This window comes from Euphorbia lathyris, chromosome 4, assembly GCF_963576675.1.
Source record: "Euphorbia lathyris chromosome 4, ddEupLath1.1, whole genome shotgun sequence".
Taxonomy (NCBI): Eukaryota; Viridiplantae; Streptophyta; class Magnoliopsida; order Malpighiales; family Euphorbiaceae; genus Euphorbia; species Euphorbia lathyris.
The window spans coordinates 21451176-21475337 of NC_088913.1; the positions used below are offsets into that span (position 1 = coordinate 21451176).

The 24162-nt window shown below is 36.0% G+C and overlaps 1 protein-coding gene across 1 annotated transcript; it reads right to left on the minus strand.

The window, feature by feature from the left end:
• Positions 1-22253: 22253 nt before the first annotated feature.
• On the minus strand, positions 22254-23648 carry LOC136227425 (uncharacterized). The gene is made up of 3 exons (XM_066016086.1): positions 23332-23648; positions 22943-23097; positions 22254-22825 (listed from the first exon to the last, which is right to left on the minus strand). The coding sequence occupies exons 1-3, from the start codon at positions 23422-23424 to the stop codon at positions 22819-22821; spliced, it is 255 nt and encodes an 84-aa protein (XP_065872158.1). The 5' UTR covers positions 23425-23648; the 3' UTR covers positions 22254-22818.
• Between the last annotated feature and the right edge of the window lie 514 nt (positions 23649-24162).

Below are 24162 nucleotides of genomic sequence, written 5' to 3' on the forward strand. Positions count from 1 at the left end.
GTCTGGAAGTTTTTCTTCGCCAGCTGCTGTCTTGTACGCTTTGTCGAGACTACTCAGCAGCTTCATCTTGAAGTTGTTTCCGAAGGTCTTCTAGATCCTTCCTTTTGTTGAGTTGCGTTTTGTTCAAAACGGCAACGTCTTGACATACGCGGGCCGAGTTTTACTGAGTTGTTTGACTTGGGCCTTGGCTTCCGTATTGGGCTTGGGCCTTTTAATTCTTATGTCTTATAACAGTTTTAACTCAACATTGAACAAACACATTAGTATAATAAATCAAAGCATTTAAACTTAGTGTGTTTAGAATATGTATTTTAAATTATACTTAAACAATTTTGTCAAATCAAAATTATGTGGAAAGGTGTTTCAACAAACTCCCCCATTTTGATGTTGGCAAAACTATTCAGCGAGGAACTCAATATGAGCTCCCCCATGATAGTTGACCCAGTATAATTTAACAAACTCCCCCGTAAGGGTTGAGCTACTGACTTAGTTTTACTCGAAACATTTGAAGGTTTAAATGAGTAAGTCTAAGGTCAGTTTTCAGATATAGGTCAGCTATATCAACATATTCTATTTACTCAGTATTAAGCGGAAAGTTTAGTCACATAGAGCGCGCTGAGTAATTTGTTGTTCAATGAGTTCTTATCAGAATGTTTTATAAACACATAGGTCAATGTCAAACATGTTATTAGCATATCATTTAGTCAATAAATGTTACAAGTATTAAACATAGCTGATTTAATTGAAGATACAAAATGACTCAGTACTTAATAACATATATCATAACTCAGGATTTGAAAAAGAGATGTAAATATGATATATAGATAGAAGTCAGTGTTTACACAGCACAATGTTTATATAGATAAGTCAAATAGATTACAACTGACTTAGTCTAAAACTGAGCTAGCCTATCTATTTCTTTTTCTTGTGTGACTGACTTCGCTCATGCTGAGCTCTAGCTGCTTGTGCTTTCTCCCCCGTTTTGTCAACTTCAGGGAGCTTGAATGCATCAGTTAAGACAGCTCGAGTTAGTTCCTGAGACAGCTCCTTAAGCTTCTCAGCGCTTTCATTTACTCCATCAAAAATGGCAACTCCATCAGCTGAGACCTCTTCGGGTATTCGAAGATCAGCAGCACTGAGCATATTGACGCTGAACGCTCGAGCTTTGGCTTGCTAGATAAGAGCTTCAGTAATGCCATCAAAGACTTGGTGAAATGTCTTTAAGAGAGCTGAGTCGTAATGATGACGTTGAAGATTGTTGTGACGAATGTGGTTGAAAGATTGTTGCGCGAGAGTCAGCAACTCATTTTGTTTCATTACGTCAGTATCCATCTCTTGCTTATTCAGATTAAGTAAGCGGATAGCCTCACCAATTTGCTTTATTGAGCACTGATTATATGACACCATTTGCTCGTTGGTCTTTAGTTGCTCGGTATGAAGCTGAGCAAAAAGCATTTTGATTTCTGATGAAGTGGCATGGTCAGGATGTGCAGCTGACAAGTTCTGGACTTGTTGATGGAGAGAGTTCAGGTATTGCACGGTTGTCAGCTGGATCTCAGCCAACTTGGCAATTGAATCCTGCTTAGCTTGCTGTGCTTGGAAGGATATGACGACGTTCAGCAGATCCTTGAGTCCCTTAACTTCGTTGAGAAGCTGAGTGACCTTGGAAAGCTGGGTGGTCTCAATAAGTGAAGATCCAGCAGCAGCAGGAGTGGATTGTTGAAGGCCTCTGAGTAATGCTTGCACTGAGTCAATGATCTTTTTGCCGGACTCAGTGGCATTCAGATAGCTTTGGGATCCTTCATGTACATCAGTGTGACCGGTAGGAAGAGGAGTGAAATGAGTAGCCGGTTCAGTGACTGGAATAACATTCTCAATCTGCACTTGTGTTTGCGGGATAGTTGATTGATCAGCAGAGAGTTGAGTTGGAGAAGTTGTAATACGAATACTGTTTGTGCTGACGGCAGAAGTGTGTAGAGTCAGCACCATGCTAGAGGAAATAGCATGAACAGTAGATGGTTCAACCTGACTGGTTGATGTTGTGGATGCATTGGGGTCGGCATGTTCCTGCTGAGAAGAAACAGAGGCTTGTTTTTCTAATGGCGTTGAGGTAGTGGAAGTTGATTGCCGTTTGAAAAACTTGAGCTTGACGGTAGAAGGAGGGTCCTTAGTTGTCTTTGTGAGGACAAGGTCAGGAAGAGTTGGTGGTTGCACAGGAGGTTCACTGACTAGCTTCTCACTGGCTTTAATCAACTTTCCCCTTCTACGAGGTGGAATGGCAGTATGAGCAGGTTCTCCTGAGTGAGTAGGTGAAGATACTTGTTGCTCAGTATGAGTCTGGTCAGCTTGCTCTTCATCTTGATCAACAGTATGTTGGTCAAGTACTTGCTCAACTCCCGCAGCCAACTCAGTATCGGTATGCTCATCTCCAGCAGCTAACCCAGTGTTAGCATCTTCAGCCTCATGCTCACTGGCTGTTTCCTTAGAATCCTCAGCGTCATCCTGACCGCTGGTTTCTTCCTCTTCTTCGTCGGTACTGTCACCGTCAAGTTCTTCCTCAACTTGAGAGATGAAGTGGTCATCTAGTTGGACCTTATGTTCCTCGGACTTAGCAACTGTACCTTGACACTAGGTGAAGTGAGAGTCACCCGGTACAATGAAGTCGGTCGATATGGCGTCTAGAGGAGTCAATGTAGAAGGCTTCTGCTTCTTCTGAGGTTGCTCAGTAGCTTCCTCAGTACCAGGCTCACCTTGCCTGTTTCTTTTCACAGCTGACTTACCAGCTGACTTCTGCCTCTTTGCTGGAGACTCAACGTTTTGTGAAGGAGTCTCAGCAGTTTTCCTCTTTCGGGAAGCTGGGGCCTTAGTCCTGCGCCCTTTCTTTGGCTCAGCAGTGTCCTCAGCTTGGCCAGCAGCAGCAACTTTACCTTTCTTCAAAGGCTGTACAAATTTCAGTGCCCTCAGTGAGGCAGCTGTTATCTCAGATCCTCGGAAAGACTCCTCACCTTCGAGGTCAATCTTGTGGTCAATGAGGATTCTTGTTATGATTGACCCGAGCCTCATTATACCAGTGATGCGAAGGAACCTAGCAATGAGAAAGACCGGCATGTTGATGGGGGTGTACGTCAGCATGTGCCATATAAAGCACTGCTCGAAATTTGTTGCTGATGTAGTGCAGTTTATCTTTGGGTAGATGAAGTAGGTCAGCAAGTAGTGAGCCATCTTCTGGTGCTGACCCATTGATGAAGCTGAGACTTCTCCTGAGTGACCCTCAGGTTTGCAAAAGTTGTGTGCATAGTCAGTTTTATCCTGATCTCCTGATCTTCTCATCCTTGCTCCCTCAGTTTTTAGCTTGAGAAGATTTCCTATGTAGAGAGGGTTGACGAAGATGGTTTTGCCTTTCACCTCAGTGCACAGGTAGTCAGTGTTGTCATTTGCAACTTTGAGGTTGTGATAAAACTGCCTCACTAGGTCATGATAGGTTTCATCCCTAACCGAAAACAGCTCCGTCCAGCCATTTTTTGAAATCCATTCGCAGAACGGTTGTTCATTCTGTACGAAGTTCTCTGAGACCCATCTGGAGGGCTCAACTTTCCATTCGCGGACATTGTCGAAAACCTTGGAGTAGGTTCGAACTTTCACAGGTTTTCCTTGACCAGAGGTTTGGCCAGCATTTCCCTTGCTCGGCAAGGTTACCTTCGTAGGTTTCGGCACAGAGGTTTGCCGGGAAGTATCATCGGAGCTGGGCTTGGAGTGGCCAGCACCGGAGATATTGCATGAAACCTTAGTCATTTCAGAGGATGGGGAAGGTTTAGAAGGATTTTGAGAGAGAAGAAGTTCTTTGCCTTAGAATTTGTTTAAGCGTAAAGAATAAAAGATGGGAAATTACGTATAATTTATAGACGGAATGAACGGTGTGGATTTAATCGAATCCATGTGCAGTTTTGCCTTGGGATTGTGTACCGACAAAGATCCTGGCATTTATGACACATACGGCGAATACGTCATCCTAGGGCTATACGCGTGCTATCGTATTTATGCTAACGGATCTAACACTCAGCGTTTAGAATGTCAAGCGTTTGATATTCTGAGTGGTCAGTATTGCATTTACGGATGATTTTAAAGTTTAAGTTTAAACTAATTTACTCAGTGTGCAAGTTTACTCAGTGTTTGATGTTCAGTCAGTTTCGATGAGTTACTCATCAAACAATCAATCATTCAGCATAGTAATTCACTCAGCATTCATATTTATTTAGCACAGGAATTTACTGAAGAGGATTAAACATACCAATTGCTTCTCTCAGTATGCTGAACTGCTCACGGGCCAGTGGCTTCGTGAAGATATCTGCAAGCTGTTCATCCGTTGGGACAAAGGTCAGCTTGATCTCACCTTTCAGTACATGGTCTCTAATGAAGTGATGTCTGATGCTGACATGCTTCATTCTGCTGTGTTGAATTGGGTTCTTGGAAAGATCAATTGCACTTTTGTTGTCACATTTGACTTCAATTGTCTTCGTTTGAACACCATAGTCTTCAAGCTGTTGCTTAATCCATAGGACTTGAGCAACACAATGACCAGCAGCAATGTACTCAGCTTCAGTGGTAGACAAGGCTACTGACGCCTGCTTTTTACTGAACCAAGATACAAGACAGCTTCCTAAGAAGTGACATCCTCCAGAGGTGCTTTTTCGTTCTAGCTTATCCCGTCCATAGTCAGCGTCAGTGTATCCGATGAGTGTAAATCATGAGTATTTGGATACCACAGACCTGCATTCACTGAGCTTTGCAAATATCTAAGGATTCTTTTTACAGCAATGTAATGAGATTCCTTAGGGTTAGATTGATATCTAGCATATTAGCATACTGAAAACTGAATGTCCGGTCTTCTGGCTATTAAGTAAAGTAGAGAGCCTATCATACCTCGATATAATTTGCTGTCTACTAACTTACCATTCTCGTCAGCGCAGAGGACAGTGTCAGTGCCCATATGAGTGGATATTGGCTTGCAATTTTCCAAGTCATATTTCTTTAAGATCTCCTTGGCATATTTGGCTTGACTGATGAAGATGCCATTCTTTCCTTGTTTAATTTGAAGACCGAGGAAGAAGTTGAGTTCTCCCATCATGGACATTTCAAACCCAGTCTGCATTTGTTTGCTAAACTCCTTGCACATTGATTCGTTAGTTGCACCAAATATTATATCATCAACATAAATTTGGGCCAGCAGGGTATCTTTACCCTTTTTCTTAATGAATAAGGTTGTATCAGCTTTACCCCTGACGTAATTTCTAGTCAGCAGGAAACTGGTCAGCCTCTCATACCAAGCACATGGTGCTTGCTTGAGGCCGTACAGAACCTTTTTGAGTTTGTAAACATGGTTTGGGAACTTAGGGTCCTCAAAACCTGGAGGTTGATTTACATAAACCTCCTCGTTTATAACTCCATTAAGAAATGCACTTTTGACATCCATTTGGAATAATTTAAAGTTCATGTAAGATGCATATGCACATAGAATTCTAATTGCCTCTAGCCTTGCCACTGGGGCAAAGGTCTCACCGTAGTCAATACCTTCTTGCTGACTGTAGCCCTGAGCTACAAGCCTTGCTTTGTTCCTGACTACGTTTCCTTGTTCATCCATCTTGTTCCTGAAGACCCATCTTGTTCCGATGGTCTTTTGACTCTTTGGATGAGGCACTAACTCCCATACATCGTTTCTTCTAAATTGATCGAGCTCCTCTTGCATTGCGATCATCCATAATTCATCGTACTCAGCTTCAGCGAAATTCTTCGGTTCTTGTACTGAGACGAAAGCAACATTGCTGAGGTACTTCCTGAGTTGATTCCTCGTCATCAGGGTATTCCCAGCAGAATCAAAGATTGCACTTTCTGAGTGCCCTCTTGGGATCCTTATCTCCTTAGGTAGATTTATGTCTTGTGATGTTTCTGTTTCAACAATCTCTGCAGAAGTAGATGGGTCAGTAAAAGTAATCTTAGGTTCGCTCTTACTCTTGGTCAGCCTTTTGGTGAATGACTCAGTAGCTGGTTCTTGGTCAGTGGTGGTTACTGAGTGTGGATCATCTTCGGTCAGCGGCTGGTATCTACCTGCAGGGTCAGTTTCGTCGAACTCTACATGTACTGACTCTTCTAAAACTTGAGTTCGTTTATTAAAAACTCTGTATGCTTTGCTGTTTGTTGAGTAGCCCAAAAAGATAGCCTCATCAGCTTTTGAATCAAACTTTGCTAAGCTATCTTTGGTATTTAAAATAAAACATCTACAGCCAAAGGCACGAAAGTATCCAATATTTGGCTTTCGTCCTTTCCAAAGTTCATAGGGGGTTTTCTTGAGTATAGGTCTAACTAGAGCCCTATTAAGAATATAGCATGCTGTGTTAACAGCCTCTCCCCAAAAATACTTTGGAAGCCTATGCTCATCCAGCATTGTCCTGGCTATTTCAACCAGAGTTCTGTTCTTCCTTTCTACAACCCCATTTTGCTGAGGTGTTCTAGGAGCAGAAAAATTGTGATCAATGTCGCTGGCTTCACAGAATTCAACAAACTTTTGGTTTTTGAATTCTCCACCATTATCACTACGGATGTGAGCTAATTTTAGGTCTTTTTCATTTTCAATTTTTCTAACCAAATTTGAAAATGTCTCAAAGGTCTCATCCTTGCTGGTCAGCAAGATAACCCACGTATACCGAGAGAAGTCATCTACAATGACCAAGGAAAATCTTCTTCCACCCAGACTCAGCGGCTGGACTGGACCAAAGAGATCCAAGTGTAGCAACTCTAACAGACATTTAGTTGAGACAGTATTTTTGATGTGAAAAGATTGTTTGGTTTGTTTTCCAGCTTGGCAAGTGTGGCATAATTGATCTTTTTGAAATTTAAGTTCAGGCAGTCCCTCAACCAATTGCTTTCTTGCTAGTTTGGCCAGGAGGTCCATGCTTACATGACCAAGTCTCCTGTGCCATAGCCAGGAATTTTCTTCCTTTGATACTAAGCACACAGTTTTTGAAAACTTTTTCTCTAAGTCTAGCATAAAGACATTATCTATCCGAGGGGCAGTTAAAATTAACTCATTAGTTTTACCCTCGTATATTTTACATCCAATAGTATCAAATATAACTTTTCTCCCATTGTCACATAGCTGAGCTACGCTGAGTAAGTTATATTTGAGTCCGCTGACTAGGGAGACAGATTCAATAGTAGGATTACCTTTGATGGTTCCTGACCCTACTATCTTACACTTCTTGTTGTCTCCAAAACTTACACTTCCTCCTCGTTTACGCTCAAATGTGATGAACTGAGTTTCATCACCCGTCATATGCCTTGAGCATGCGCTGTCAATATACCACATCTTTGACTTCTCGGCACATCTCAGGCTTACCTGCATGGTAACTAGTTACTTTTAGGTACCCAATTCTTTTTGGGTCCTTGCTTGTTAGGTACAACAGGTAAAGCATTATATTTTATTTTATGGCGACATATATGGACAGTATGGCCATTCTTTCCACAGAAGTCACAACTGACCTTCTGTTTAGGATGTTTCACTGACTTGTTAGCACCCCAGTGTTGAGCGTGCCAGCACACCTTAGTGGTGTGTCCTAACTTCCCACAAAAGTCACACTGGACTTTTTGCTGGGGATTCCATCTCTGCTGAGTACCTTGGTACTGAGTTCTCAGAGGAATGTTTATTTTATTTGGAACCTTTAGTTGGTTCTGGATAGTTGTGACGTCCTTTCTCAGTTTCTTTGAAACTGACTGGACTTCAGAGACATACTCATGCATGATCTTCATGTTATCATGCAGAGTTGAATTGTCCTGAAGAAGGAATCCGAGGTCACTCAGTTTGACCTCTTCCACTTCGTCACAGCGCCTGCTGAGTGCTCTAACTTTCTTATTACACTTCTTGACAAGTGTATAGAGATCACTCAAGGCATTAACCATATCATTTCTGAGCTGGGGAAGATAAATTACCTCATTTGTTTGCTCCTTGTCATCTGATAGGTCAGCATGCTCAGAGACGCATGGCTCAGCAAGTTCGTCAGCCATGAAGCATATCTTCGTTGACTCGGTGGCCTCAGTTTCTGTAAATGAAGACTCATCACTGTCGCTCCAAGTAGCCACCATTGCCTTCTTCCCACTCTTCTTGTCTTTCCTCAGCGTGGGGCAGTTTGACTTAATATGGCCAGTTTGATGGCACTCAAAGCATGTAATGGGCTTTGAGCTGTCCTTTTTGTATTTGCTGTCACTTGAGTCAGCCTTATACTTATCAAACTTTCTGTAAGGCTTTTTAGAGTATTTGTCACTCTTCCTGAATAGCCTTTTCATCTTCCTTGTGAACATAGCCATCTCCTCATCGTCAGTTGAACTCCCGTCAGTGGAGTCAGCTTTCATGACAAGGGATTTCTGCTTCTTGTCTTCAGATTTTTCCTTCACCTCAAAGTTTTTCATGGATATCTCATGGGTCAGCAATGAACCGATGAGTTCATCATATTTGTAGGTGGTTAAATCCTGAGCTTCCTCAACTGCTGTCTTCTTTGCTTGCCAATCTTTAGGAAGACTCCTGAGTATCTTTTTGACTTGTTCCTCCTCAATGAAGATTTTCCCAAGTCTCTTGAGCTCATTAATGATGTTGGTAAACCTTGCATTCATGTCTGAGATGCCTTCATCATTGTTCATATCGAACAGCTCGTACAGTCTCATCTGCTGATTCACCTTGGACTCCTTTACTTTATTGGTTCCCTCGTAGGTGACTTCCAGCTTTTTCCAGATCTCTTGTGCCGACTCGCAACCTGAGATTTTGTTATATTCTGCAGCATCGAGCGCACAGTGAAGCATATTGATAGCCGAAGCGTGATTTTGAAGTTTCTTAAGATCATCCTCTGTCCATTTGGCCTCAGCTTTTACAACTGTTTGGCCAGCCACAACCTCGACAGGTACAAATGGGCCTTGGACTATAGATAGCCAGGCACTCATGTTTGTAGCCTGAATGAAGTTTTTCATCCTATTCTTCCAGAAGGTATAATTTGACCCGAAGAATAGGGGAGGCCTAGTAATGGACAGCCCCTTAGGTAGTATTTGAGTTGTTTGGTTTCCAGGGAGAAACCGAGTGCTGTTTTCGCCCATGGTAGGGATCAGCTCAAGGTTGTTAGACCTTTTAAAGTGAGCTTTTAGAGCTCTGATACCACTTGTTGGTCCCTTGTAAGGTTGCAAGTATAGTTCCAAGGGGGGGTTAGGAACTATTTAAACTTTTTTTGCAATTAGGGCAGACTTCTTTTTCTAAGGAAAAAGGTTTTAACAGCGGCGTTGAGTAAACAGCAAGATACTGACTTAGTCAACTGGTGACTAGGTCCGTTTCTTAGCTTGAGTCAGGAGATAGCACTTAGAGTCTATTCCTGAGCTCAGACGTTCAACGCGCACAACTCAACTTGACCTCTTTACTTGGTCAGTTTTTAGTTATTTCAAGCAAGCAATATAAATAAGGAGTTAAAGGTAAGAAATACTTCACTCAGCAGATTTATCCAGGTTCGGCTTCTTCTAAGCCTACGTCCTGTCCCCGGAACACGTTCCGAGATTTCGAATCCTCTACTGAGCTCTTTAAAGGTAGAGCCTCAAACCTTTTACAATATCAGCAACTGAGTATGACAAGAGTACCTTCCTCTATACCTCTACTCAATCCTAATCTCTTGCTGAGTACTAAAACCGAGTACTTAGCCTCTCCTTTCTATCTCTAGAAATGATAAGTGTTTTGTCCTATACAAAGATTTGCTAAGACACTTTAGAGGATTGAAACAATCACTCTAGACTTTTACACAAATATAAGAATTGTAGTGTAAGATTTTGCTTTGCTTCTTGCTTGCAGAACTTGTGTAGAAATTTGGTCAGCGTAACTGCTTGATCAAGTTCTGTGTTGAGTGAAGCTTCTGATGGCCCTATTTATAGAGACGTCTGGGCATCGGTCATTTCGAATTTCGAAATAACCGTTGGAGGGAAACAGCTATATGTCGTTGTCATCCTGACTTGCTCAGAGCTCTCGGCCAATCAGAATTGTGTATCTTCTGTCCTCGGTCAGCTCAACAGACTGTCTCTCCTTTTATGGTAAAGTCAACTGGACAGCATACTGTGTCGTCTGAACTTTGCCAAAAGGGGAAATACTTTGTCTGGAAGTTTTGCTTCGCCAGCTGTTGTCTTGTACCCTTTGTCGAGACTACTCAGCAGCTTCATCTTGAAGTTGTTTCTGAAGGTCTTCTAGATCCTTCCTTTTGCTGAGTTGCGTTTTGTTCAAAATGGCAACGTCTTGACATACGCGGGCCGAGTTGTACTGAGTTGTTTGACTTGGGCATTGGCTTCCGTATTGGGCTTGTGCCTTTTAATTCTTATGTCTTATAACAGTTTTAACTCAACATTGAACAAACACATTAGTATAATAAATCAAAGCATTTAAACTTAGTGTGTTTAGAATATGTATTTTAAATTATACTTAAACAATTTTGTCCAATCAAAATTATGTGGAAAGGTGTTTCAACAACCCCGAGTACCCCTCCATCCTCCTCGTCGCATATATATATATATGATATAACATTCATAATAATAGTTGAAACAAATTTGGCATTAAGAATTAAAAAGTTTCGTGACCTTACCGGGCTATAGAGCAGGTTATCAATAACTAATTCCTCGAGAACATGTGAATTACGAAGAATACATGCAAATCCAGGATAGGCTCTTCAAAATCAGGATAACCCAAAGTCAGGGATTTGATGTTTAACACCGAAGATAACTGACCTCCCATCTCTATAATTGACAGAATCTACAAAAATGTAGAAAAAGAAAAAAGTCATAATTAAAAATTTATAATAACCCAATTAAATTTAAAAGAACAAAGAATGTATACTTTATACTTAAAAGTTACCTTGATAAACGTAGAACCAATACGTAGATGCTTAACATGCTTAAGCTGCTGCAGAATGTCCTTAAGTAAACTTTGTTCAATTTCTCGAATTTCATCATCAAGACCCATAATATGGTAAAAGTCCATAGTAGCACAAATTAAAGATGGCAAATTCAGTAGTTTAGCCGTTTTAATATTTAATCTACCTAAAATCTTCAATTCCTCAAGCTTCGGACATAAAATTTCAATAATACCGTTTTTAATATCACCATTGATGTAATGAGTATCTCTTAAAACCAATCTTTTCAGAGATTTGGAAGCAATAACAAGCTTTTGGAAATCACCACAGTCCCTTAATTCAAATGATTCAAGTAATAAACTGCGTGATAGAACATTTTCAATCGCTTGAGCAAACTCCGGATCATCCATAATCAGATCTCTTAGAGATAATTCTTCAAGGTTTGGACATGAAATTTCAATAGCCGAAATTTTATGTCGTAGACCGATTGGGTAATGTACAACAAATCTTTTCAAAGATTTAGAAGTAATGACAAGCTTATCAAATGACCAACAAACGCATAATTCTAACGATTTAAGTGATAGACTGCCCGATAGAACATGTTCCATGGCTTCATCGGTCAAGTCACAATCTTGCATATACAGTTTTGTTAAACATCCCCAATTTACCTTTCCATTAGGCCTAAAAATAGCACCATCTATATCTAAGTTAACTAGTGAAGAATTGTTGAAAAAGATTTCCGGCAACATGTATTTAAGAAACCATGAACGCAAATATAACTCCCCCGCCTTTTTCCTTGTAGCAAAAAAATCTTTGAAATAAACAGAGGATCATTCTCGTCGGTACACCGAAATTGAAGGTGAAATTTATTGATCTTGGAGGAGTTATGAAGAATTAGAGCATTATCAATGTCTTGAGAGGAAATATCATGGCAATCGAATATAAGAGCAGGGACATGAATCCATTGTTTGTGCCATTGTTTCGATAAAACGCTAGTCTGAATTGCTTCTTTGGTTGATGGAAGAAACGAGAGAATATGGTAAATGATGTCATTTGGTAGAGCACTGATTCGATCTACTTTGTCCTCAATCTCCACACATTTGCTTTCCATTTTCTCAATTACTTCTTTTTTTTTTATCCAAAACTTGGGAATATTTTCTCAATTACTTCTAATCTTTGTTAGCGAGTTTGGAAGTCAATGGAGATTAGAGTTAAAGGAGGTAATGAAAAGCGAATGAATTTGATGGAAATGAAAGTTAAAAATTAACTTTGTTTAGAATTTTATAGAATATAAATTAGGTTAAATATTTAACTTTGTTTAGGAGTTTAAATATGGAGTAAATGAAAGTTAAATTCTACGTTACTTTCATTAACCCTCAATTTGGAGGTTAAAGTTTTGAGGTTAAAGGAAATAAACGTTTAACTTCCATTAACCTTCATTTATTCTAAAAAAACAACTCTCAAATAAGATTAATTTACTAATTAACCTTCCATTACTCTCATTTACTTTTTATTAACCGCTACCAACCAACCACTTAATGCTATTGTGGAAAGAAAGTTGGAATACTTAATTGGCAATATTATTTTCTTACCAAAAAAAAAAATTGGCAATATTATTATCCTCTCGGTCTTGTTTTATTAAGTAATCGTCCATTTTTTTTATACTTGAACACCCATAAATGCTGTTAATACTTATTAATGCCACTTAGGCCGCATAATTAACAACCATAAATAATGGGTAAATTATACAATTTTACCCATTTTAATATTATGGTTACTGAACTTTAAGTCTCAAAGGTATAGCTACTTAATATTACACTTTTTAATACCGTTTGTCATTCAATTTTAACTAACTCCTCATAATGACCATTGAGGAACTCAAAATAAAAATATTGAAGAATTAAAGTTGTTCAAAACCACATTTACCATGAAACCACATTTTTCACATTCCAAAATTACATTTTTTTTGGAGCTCTCATCCTTTAAAAGTTCATTCTCTCTCATAACCAAACAATACCAAATCATCTAAAACAAAAAAAAAATTCAAGAATTAAAGTTCCTTATAATATCTTTGACTCTTTAAATCTTTTATTTTGCGACTGTCAACAGTCGTTTTGATGCGTTGAGTAGCAACTAGTGATAGAAAGTGCAAAATACAGTGGTCATACTGTTAAGAATTGAAGTTCAATGACGATAAATTTTAAAATGGGTAAAATTTAGTGTTCATGGGTATAATTTACCCTACTTAATTACCATTAGTTATACTATAACGTTAAAAAGTAATTAAATTCAAGTTTAAAAGTAGTTAAATTACTTTATTTAATGTGATTTTGTATTTTTAATGAAACTTAGCTCATACTAAAAAATTTCTCAAAAAAAAAAAAAAACCCATACTAAAAAAAAAACTCACTTTGAAAATATATAACTATCGGTAATGTTTCAATAACTTTTCCATCGTATAACGCCTAATATTTGTGGTAAAGGCTATGCTTACTTTGTTTTTAATAAAGTAAGCCTTACTTTGTTTTTTTTCACCATTGGATGAATTTTATACTCCATCATCCAATGGTGAAAATAACCAAGTAAGGTTTACTTTTCAAAAACAAAGTAACCATAGAAGACACCAATATTTGTACTAGGGAAATTTACACAGAAATTCACTTTTGAAAAACTATTTACAACTATGTCAAATCATAATATTGAATTATGTCAAACTAATAAAATCATGATTTTTAAAGATTAAAGTTTAAAAATTAGGGATCTAGAATATATTGTCAAGAGTTTGGGATTTATGAATTGGGGTTTAAACTTTTTAAATTAGGTGTAAAAGCATATTTTATTTGGTATATATAGAAATAAATGACATACTGAAAATTAAGTTTGATGATATGATTTAGTTGTAATTTTGTAGTCAATTATGATATCCATGTAAAAAGCCCGTTGTACTATTTGACAAAGGCTTAATATAACAAAAGCCCATTGAACTTGTTCAGAAAGTTTAATTGCCCCTTGAACTTACATGGTGTCTCATTAGTCCCCTCAACTTGCTTAAAATAATCCATTGGCCAACTGAATTTGTTTAAAGTGGCCTATTGACACTTTGAACTTGCTTACAGTGAATCATTTGTCATCTAAACTTATTTAAAGTGATATAAATTGCAATTTGATTAAATCTGTAAAAAAAATCAAAACTTAAAAAACAAAGACCTAATTCATGATTTTAAGTCTTTAAAACAAATGAACTTTCTGTTTTATACATTTTCATAGCTTTTTTTTTATAGATTTAGGGACTTAATTACGATATTTTAAGCAAGTTAGGGAGCTAATAAGACAACATGTAAGTTCAGGGAGGCAATCAACCATTTTGGACAAGTTCAGAGGACAACTGTTGTATTAAGCCTTTGCTATGATAAATGATGTTTCAAATTGCTTTAATTTTTATTAAATTAATAATGGTTATGAGAATTAAGATAGGGAAAATAAACGATTTAAAAATTATTATATTTGGTAACGTTGCAAGCTTTAATTTTCCTTATATTTTATAGGATCAATTATATATAGATGTCTTGTGGTTTCACGGATTTCTAAATGGATACATGTGATACTTTTTTATTTACAAACGCAACCATGTGGTTTCACCGATTGATTTTGGAATTTTTACAATTCTCAAAAGGCTGGAATCCAATTCCAGAAGAAGAAGTGTCGAAAATTTAACTTTTCCTTTTAACAGAGTTAAGACAATTGCCTTGATTTTGGTAACGTCGCAAATCACAAAGTTGCATTTATATTAAAAGAAATTATAACAAGTACCCATCTGTAAATCGGCGAAACAACAAGACATCTATATATGTAGTTTAACCCTATTTTATAATGTTTGGAACCATTAATTCTCCTTATATTTTGTAACATCATAACCAAGCTAAGTGATGTCTTGTGATGTCACACGTGTGACGTCATCACATTCTCATTGCGGCCCAAGCCAATCGTAATAAGGGCCCACATAACACCAAGATGGCCATTGACCCATTTCAATAGCACATAGATAACCACCATGGCCCAAGCCTAACGAACGGTAACCCATCGCGACCTACGAGGTTCTAACCTCGAAACTTCAAGGGATCTTCTAGAAACTTACAAGACAAAGGATTCCTCCCAAGATTCGGACTCTTTAAGGGATCAAGAATCCTAGCTTCGTAAGGATTCCCATCAAGGTGACAACCGTAAACCTAATTGAACACTATAAATAAATATGTAAAGACATAAGGTTTGATACGTGGACTATTATCCCTAAACTAGTTTGTACCTTTCCATTCTTTCCTAAACCAGAAACTAACTTAGATATCGGAGCGGATTTGCCGGACTTTGGCCCATTTGACCTGCACACTATTTTGTAGGCTCAACACGACGTCGGATCAACAAAGATCTTCGAGGGCCTCAACATTAGGGAACTGAAGCAGAATAAGAGCATGGCCCCCCTTGTGGGGATTAATGGCCACACGGTTCCCTTACTTGGAATCATCAGCCTAGAGGTGGAAGTTGTAGATTCAGGGCCTAAGTGGCTAAGTAAGAAGAGTTCTTAGTAGTCGACACCATGTTTCGTACAATGCCATTGTTGGGAAGCCACTCTTATCAAGCTCCGCAGGAGCCTTATCTATTAGACACCCGGCTTGGCAAATTCTCATGGACGAAGGAATGGCTATCATCCAAGGGAACCAATTGGTAGCACATCATACGTATGTTGCCTCCTTGAAGGAACAAGGGGAGCCTATTGGATCATTAGAGACAGTTTGGTTAGCAGAGGGTAAGCCCATGCAGGTGGCTGAGGGATTAGCAGATCCAATTAAGGAAGACATTCTATGATGATCATTGATCGGAGCTCTTCCCTGTGAGGCGTGGTTGGGTTCGGCCGAGGACACTCCGATGCTTAAGTTAGTAATGGCTTAAGAATAAACAATAAGCACATAGTCGGGAATCAGAAAGTGTACCTTAAATACCTCATAGTGAGAGTATTTATACTAGATTCCACAACCATCGAAGTAGACCTTCATTTAATGCCCTTCAATGTATTTAATGATACATTCTTTATTTCAGGCCGTTAGTGCCTTTAATGCCCATTTCGAAGCGGCCTCTCTCCAATTTTCCTATGTGGGATGTGGGAAGAAAGCCTATATTTTTATTCCATCCAAGCACAACTGTACACTTCAACTTTCGTGTCGTGTCATAAAACCCTAAACACTAACACTAAAAAAACATGTCGTGTTTGTGTCGTGTCATCGGGTCGTGTGTCACTTTACCGGGTCTAATTTTAACCTTGTGTATATAAGCCTCAAAAGTGATGAAAATTAACATGTAAACTGTTATTTTCCCTAAAATTTCCAACAACTACAATGGCAAACAAAACCAATCTTTTCAAAGATATGGAATCTTTCCAATAATTCAATGACGAGACGATTGAATGAACAACACCTTAATTCCAATTATTCAAGCAATAGAGTGCAAGATAAAACATTTTTAATCGCAAGGGACCGAAAAATACAAATTAATTTTAATCAGACCCAACGGTGTGACGGATCTTATGTATCCTCTCAATCCCCAAGTTAATTTGAACATAATAGCTCCACCATTGCATGTTTTGAACGTTTTGGGAAGTTTGATAATTGTTGAGAAACTTCAATCATAAAATCATTTCTAACGTCTTTTAATATTACAACCAACTTTTCCAGTACTATTGCATTCTTGAGAAGGAACTCAACAAAGTTGAGAACAAGGTTCCAATTATCATCACTCTCCGAGAGATCGTTGATCTCAATAATCTTTAGATGTGAAGCCAAGCAATTAAAAGTTGTTCTGTTTGAATCCCAGTAGTTCTCATTAGAAACAATATTCAAGTCTCGAAGATCTGTAGTCATTTGAGACTGAAGACAAAGTTATTATTAGTCCCAAGAATTAAACACTACATGGAAATTTATAAGAATAATTTCCTATAAAGCATCGATACTTCTAAGAGGTTGACATATTCATATGATACAAATACGTTGGGGATACATCGAGATATATACCGGATATGGCAAAACAAGTATCCCTCTTTTTCTTTTTTCTTTTTTTTCTTTTAATTATAGGGATACTATGGTGTGGATATGCATGGATACGCGGAGATACTTTCCAAATACGTTTCAGAGTAAATTTGGTAAAGTTTAGGGTTTTTTTAAATAACTTTTCAAAAATAGGGCTTAATATAAAAAAAAAATTAATATATTGAAAGATGTTGAATTCTGAAATAATTCACTCCTATATTCCTTGAGAGAAAGTTGTCAAAATATATACATACAAAAACCATTAAAATAAACCTAGCCTAACTCTACCTCTATACATAGTTCCGAACTAGGTAAAAAAACTCGGTGTAATATAAACTAGGAATAATACCATTATCATATATAAATCTCTAATGTAAATAATTAATCAAACTAGTCCGAACTCACGCTTTAATTTGCAAAAAAAAAAAAAAAAAATACTAAATGCTAATCATTGCTAAATGTTTATAGAAAAATCATGAAAATGTCTTAAAATAGTTTAGTTTAAATAGTTCGAACTATTGAATGTTATTTTTTTATGAATTAATGCATATATATATATATATATATATATATATATGATTTATTTCCATCGTACATGTGTCTCATATTTTTTTAAATGTCATTTGATGTATCAGTATGTGTATTCCTATCGCTGCTTCATAGACAATTTCTGATGTGGCATGATTCAAATTATTAATTCATTAAATTTCAAACCCAAAAAGTTTTAGTAATATTACATTTTTATTGTACTAATTCTTTTATTCACAAAATGGAAATGATAAATTCATGATGTTATAGCCAATGTTATCATAATCAAATCAGACCGGACATCAAACCAAATATATAGCTGATTATAGTTAATTGTGTAACTTAAGTAGAAAGTTAAGAAAAGTTTCAATATCAACTTAATATAAACTCAGCCCTTCAACTTGTATTAATGACTCTTTATACTTTCAACCCTCAACTTCCATAGCTAACCCTTATTTCCATATGCAAACCGGATATTAGTCTTATTTGGTAAAGAGTTTTTAAGAGTAAAATTAGAAGTTTTGACTAGTCAAACCTCTAACAATTGTGGTTGGTGAAGAGAGCTTTGAAAGAGTTGGATCCAAAAAGTGAATTTGAAAAAACTCATGTTTTACCATGTCCTTATTTGTCATTTTATACAAAGATTTATTAGCAATCAGCTAAGTTTTACCAAACAAGTTCATACAATCCGCTAACAAAAAAGGTAATCAGCTAACAGCTAATGTAATCAGTCATCAGCTAACAACTAATTGCCAAACAGGGACATTGTCCATTTATTTTCGTAAAAGCTACAAATTGTAGCTTTTACTAAAAACAGCTTTTCTAGTTTTTCAACTTTTAAAAAAGGCAGTTTTGAATTTAGTAAAAACTGTTTTTAGTTTGAAAAATTGGAAAAGCTGCTTTTAGGATATGGACAAACAATGTTAAACACGTTCTAAATAAGTTGAGGTGGCAGAAAGTTAGTTTTAAGTACAAGTTGGACGATTGAGTTGCCTATATGTACTAAGTCGAGTTGTACATAATCCACATCAACAGTAACAAACACCTTAAATGTTTAGTTAAATTTAAATTAATGAGTGGTTCTGAATATATACTTTACCTTGTAAATCGGTAACTTTATAACTAATATCTCAAGTAGATACAAACTGTGTAGTGCACATGTGATTCCATCATAATGCTTTTCAAAATTAGGATTATCGAGAGTTAAGGATTTGTTGTTGAACAATAGAGAAGATAGCCTAGCTCCAAACTTCTTATCTGATAGTGTCTGGAAACATAATTTGAAAATGGAAATATTAATGGTTTTACTAATTTATTTAATTTCAAAATTATAATGTTTAGCTTATTCCTTACCTCGATAAACCGACTCCCGAATTTCAGCTCCTTGACATGATGAAGTTGTTGTATGATCTCCACTTCGTAATTCTCAACATCAAGAGTAGTACAATTTAAAGACGGCCAATTCATTAATTTATTAGGTGGGGTCCAAGTAAGAAAATGACCTAAAAGCTTCAATTCCTTAAGATTTGGACAAGAAATTTCAAGAAGACAAATCCAAACATCTTTCAACATTAATTTTTTTAAAGACGTGGAAACAATAACCTTGGATTCACATGGATTATTGTAAGATAATTGCAACGATTCAAGTGACGGACTCTCATATAGAATATTCTCAATTGCTCTATGAGGCAAGGTACAATATTCTATATTCAATGCCTTGAGATGTCTCCAGCTTAGCGTTCCATTAGGCATAGAATCAAAATTACAATAATATGTCTGGAGTTTAACTAAGGAAGCATGTTTGAAAATGAATTCAGGCAACTTGCATTGTTTATGATTATAACCCAAACCGAATTGCAAAACTAGCTCTTCCACCTCTTTACTGATTGCAAAATGGATTTTTGCAATCCAGTAATTAGGATCCCCAACACCGTTCTTACAATCTGATTGTATGTGGAATTTCTGGATCTTGGAGGAGTCGTAGAGAAGTAGGGCGTTGTCAATGAATGTAGAGAACTTTTCAACAGACATACCCGAGGAATAAAAATTTAGAACTGGAACACGAGTCCATTGATTATGGAAACTCTTTGATAAAATGGTAGTTTGAATTGCTTCATTTGTTGATGGCAAAAAGAAGATGATATGTTGAATGAGGGTGTCTGGCAAAGCACTAATGCGATCTTCTTTTTCCTGCAACTTCAAAATTTTGTTTTTCTTGGTCATTATTCAAGATAAAAACTTGATTGAAGGAAAAAAGAAATTTGTAGTGGGACGAATTGAATGAAATAGCAAAGAGAAGAGAAAAATAAGGCAGAGAATGGGAACATAAAAATAACAAACTCTGCTTCTATACTTTCCTAATTATCCTTTTATCCTACATACTATTTTTTTTTTATAGAATCCTACGTACAGGTACTACTTAGTTTGAAGTTCCGTGGAAACATTCTAAACAAAAATTATCAATTGAGTACATATTATAAACAAAAATTATTAATTGAGGCCTCATCGAAAATCATTCGGTTGAACAGTTTCAGACTCTCTTCCCCAAACTCATTACGGAATCTAATATAAATACCCCCACTCTGAGGTATTCAAGGTACACTAACTAATTCCTTACTTTTGTGCTTACAGTTTATTGTCAGAATTATTACTGACTTTAGCATCCCAACCAATCCTCACAAGGAAGTGTTTATTAGAATTGTTTTTGACTTGTCATCCTTATTCAAAAGTTTTTCTAGGGGGTATTTCAACTTCATTATGACAATTAAAGTTCAACTATGCATAAGTTATTGGTTGTTTATGGTACCCAAAATAATCGTAAGGCAACGTAGAGACATGATTTACAACAATGTAGTAACAACCCCCAAAATATCATCAGACAAGTACAAAAACAATTTACATAATGAATCCATAAAATAATCATTTGGGTTGTCCATGTTGAACCTGATAAATATATGATAATTCTAACGGTGCAGAGGAGTCCATATTAATTAGATTCGACATTGACGGTGATATTAAAAGCTCTTATGTGATAGTCAAATAACAGTTAAACTAGTCCGTTCAAATTTTATGTTAAACAAAGGTAAAATTTGCCTTCTATGAAAATATTAGAGAAAAATGTTTACATTATATATGTTAAGAGTAAATTTACACTTCTCGAAGAATGATATGAGCAAATTTGAACTGCTTTCCTTAAAAAAAATTATAAAAATAAGAAATTACATTTTTATTTTAACAATATTTTTTAAAATATAATAATTATAATACAAGAATTAAACAATTTTAATAAAATATTATTAAAATAAAATATTTTAAAAAATATTTAAAATACGAAAATTATATATATTTTTTAAATTACAGAGGAAAGAAAAATAAAAAATATATATAATTTTAGATTTTAAGTTCATGTATTTTTTTAAAGGATTAAATTCATATTTTTTGTTAGTATAAAAAGTAAAGTCCAAATATCGAAATCTGAAATATGTCAAAGTCCAAGTACCATAAATATAATTTACTTTATTATATTCTTTCAATGTCATATAAAATTACTTCATTTTAAGTGACAAATAAGTTATTGTTCACAATAACTATACCACTGGTTTTGTACTGTATACCTAATTAATTTATCAGATACATTATATATAGTATTTCTTAAGATATACATTATAAAAATGCCTTCAACTTTGGTGGTCAATAATAAAATTTACCTCTAACCTTATGAGCGGTACAATTGCATTTCTAATGTTTGCAAGTTAAACCAAATCTATTTCTAACTACAATTGTATTGTGAGAAATCATGAGTATTATTATATTCATTTCATTTCCCCATCACCGATCATCAGTAACAAATTAAAATATATATATATATATATATCTTTGATTTGGTATAGAACACAAGATAAATTTTTAATTTTTTAACCTTTTTTATTTCTTATGAATTTGTACATGGGTCTTTAATCCGCTACTGATAAATGATGATATGACACATAGTAGAAATAACGAGATTCATGTTTGCGTACAGTGTTCCATTGACACAATGAGTAAAAATTAACCCAACTTTTAACGAGGTAAAATTGGTCCAATTTGCAAAACATTAGGGGTGTAAAATTCACTCTGGTGAAGTGTGAAATCATGCCTCACTTTCATCATTAAGTATTGCAACTTCTAACTCTTTTACAACATTTGGCAGCCGGGTGAAATATGCAATGTCAACTCTCTCTTGAGTCTAAGTGTGAGTCTGAGTCTCAGTCTGAGTCTGATTGGCCAAATTCTCTCCAGGGTTAGACTTTGGTGCCAAGTAATTAGTCTTTGGATCATAATTAGCATCTAAAGAGCTACTAGATGTGATCAATTGGGAGATTAGTATACCACTAATTTCGATTTTATGGTTTAATGTAAAATTGGATTATAATTCTATAAAGAAAGTATTGTCTATCTTTCATCTAACCTAAGTCCGATCACATATAAACTTATCAATTTTAGCTTCTAACATCCTTATTTGATAATTTAACATCAACATGCTAAATGCATATTAGATTGAATTTTAACAAATCAATAAGTATAGTATGGTACATATCATATCATCAATAAAAACTTTCTTTTAATTACACATGTTAATTTTTGTACTGCAGTGCCACTAATAATTTCTTGTGGAAATAAGTTGAAATTAACAAACTCATTTACTTAATAGGTTACAAATTTATGTAATTATATATTAATTAAAAAAAAAAGCAGCAGCTCAGAAATGAGCATATTCATAAGAAAAGTCATTAGAATTCTGCATATAGGGCCAATTAAGCCATCTATGAGCCCACAAATAGACTAAACCCAAGCAGTTCCATTGAACATAATATGAACACACTTGTGCACAGAAACATCAGCCCAAGCCATTAATTTACAAAATGGTTATCCAGTCCAATCCGATCCGATCCAATCCAACAAACCATTGGACAGATTGTTGTTGAAAGAACTCCTCTTCTTCCTCCTTCATAACTCACTCCACTCATTGCTTCAGAAAATTCCATAGCTAAAATGAGAATTCATCACTGTATTTGGATCATATTCCCAAGGTCCCTTTTTTGAGACTCTGGAGTAATCATCAGACCCACAACAAGAGGTTGGAGATTGTTGGAATCCTTGTACCATTTCTGTGAATATTGCGTGTAACTCTTCCATGTTATACCTCTTCTTATGTATAACAAATTCAATTAGGATGAGCTTGCCAAAATATACACATTTATTAGGAGAAACATAAAAATAGATGAAAACTATTAACTGTCTCATTTCCTGGGCTATGAGAGACATCATCTCCTGCACAAAATCAGAATATCTCTGAAACAATCAACTCAAGGACAAGTTAATTATGAAAAAGAATAAGAGAATAACACTTACAAAAATGAAGAATGAAATGAAATCTGTGTCACTAACCTCATCTTCTCCTTCTTCATACAATTCCATATCATATAATGCTTTTTCTTTTCATCTGATAGTACTGAATAAGCCTGTTGAATTTGTTGGAATTTTATTTTGACTTCACTCAAAACATGAGAGGGACTTCTAATCCACCTATCAGGATGCCACTGCTGCAATAGATACACTCGAATAACCCCTTCTTTCTCATAATGAGAATGTATATAAGCCTATTCCGGTCTGGTCCGGTATGGAATGAACTTATAATCATGGAATCGACTCGATTATCAGATTATAGATTATAAGTTCATAACTCTAACCCACTCCCATTTTGGGCGGAAATTAGATCATGCAAATTCAAAGTGAAATGAATATCATCCAACAAAGTAAGAGTTGAGTTGACATACCATAGTCAGCCTGCGATAAGCTTGTTTGATATCATGAGCAGAAGAATCTGAAGTGACTCCAAGAACACTGTAATAAGAAAGCTCACCAACCATATTTCTCAAAACAAACACTTACAGTGGAGATTGTTGTGTAAGAAAACAGTAGATATATCATGTATATAAGAAAAAGAAGAGCAGAGATATTTTGTTAATAAAACGAATAATTCAATCAAAGGATAGAATATCCGAAAAGAAAGAGATGAGTATCTTGGGTGAACATGTTAGAAAGTTCTCGAACTAGAACAAGAATAGATATTTCCAAGAGAAGAGACTTCCAGAGTTTCTACATGTGGCTGGAAGCCCTACACTGACCATGATGACACATTAGATTCTCCAACTAATTCAATTACTATTACTATTATTTTGATATAGAGAACCCTTTATTTAAACATGGGATAAAGCCTAACTAATGTTAATTAAAAGGAAATTAGTTCAGTAATTTTGTCTCTCAGAGAAAGGTTAATTGGTGAGTCGATGGTGGACTTGTCTAGTCACCCATAATTAGAATCAAAGTTATTATTTTGTCTCTTAGCCGATACCAAATTCCTCTAATCAAAGCTATAATTTTATTTGAATGGAAATGAAATAAAAGTAATATGGATGCTTTTGAATTATAAGAGTGGGAGAAGTAGAAATGCATTTAGTAACAACTAGTTTTGTAATCTAATTGGGAGATTTTTAAATGCATAGGTTTTGACTGTTGATGGAGAGTAATTTATAGAAAGAGTTGTATAAACTTTGAGTAGAAAAAAAGGTAAAGTAAAATTATCCTAAAATTTAGGTTAAGAATTT

Excerpts from the sequence above, each read along its gene's own strand:
- LOC136227425 (XM_066016086.1), bottom strand. The coding sequence starts at position 23,424 with ATGGTTGGTGAGCTTTCTTATTACAGTGTTCTTGGAGTCACTTCAGAT. Across the intron at positions 23,098-23,331 it reads CTTATCGCAGGCTGACTATG|CAGTGGCATCCTGATAGGTG; the intron begins GTATGTCAACTC and ends TATCTATTGCAG.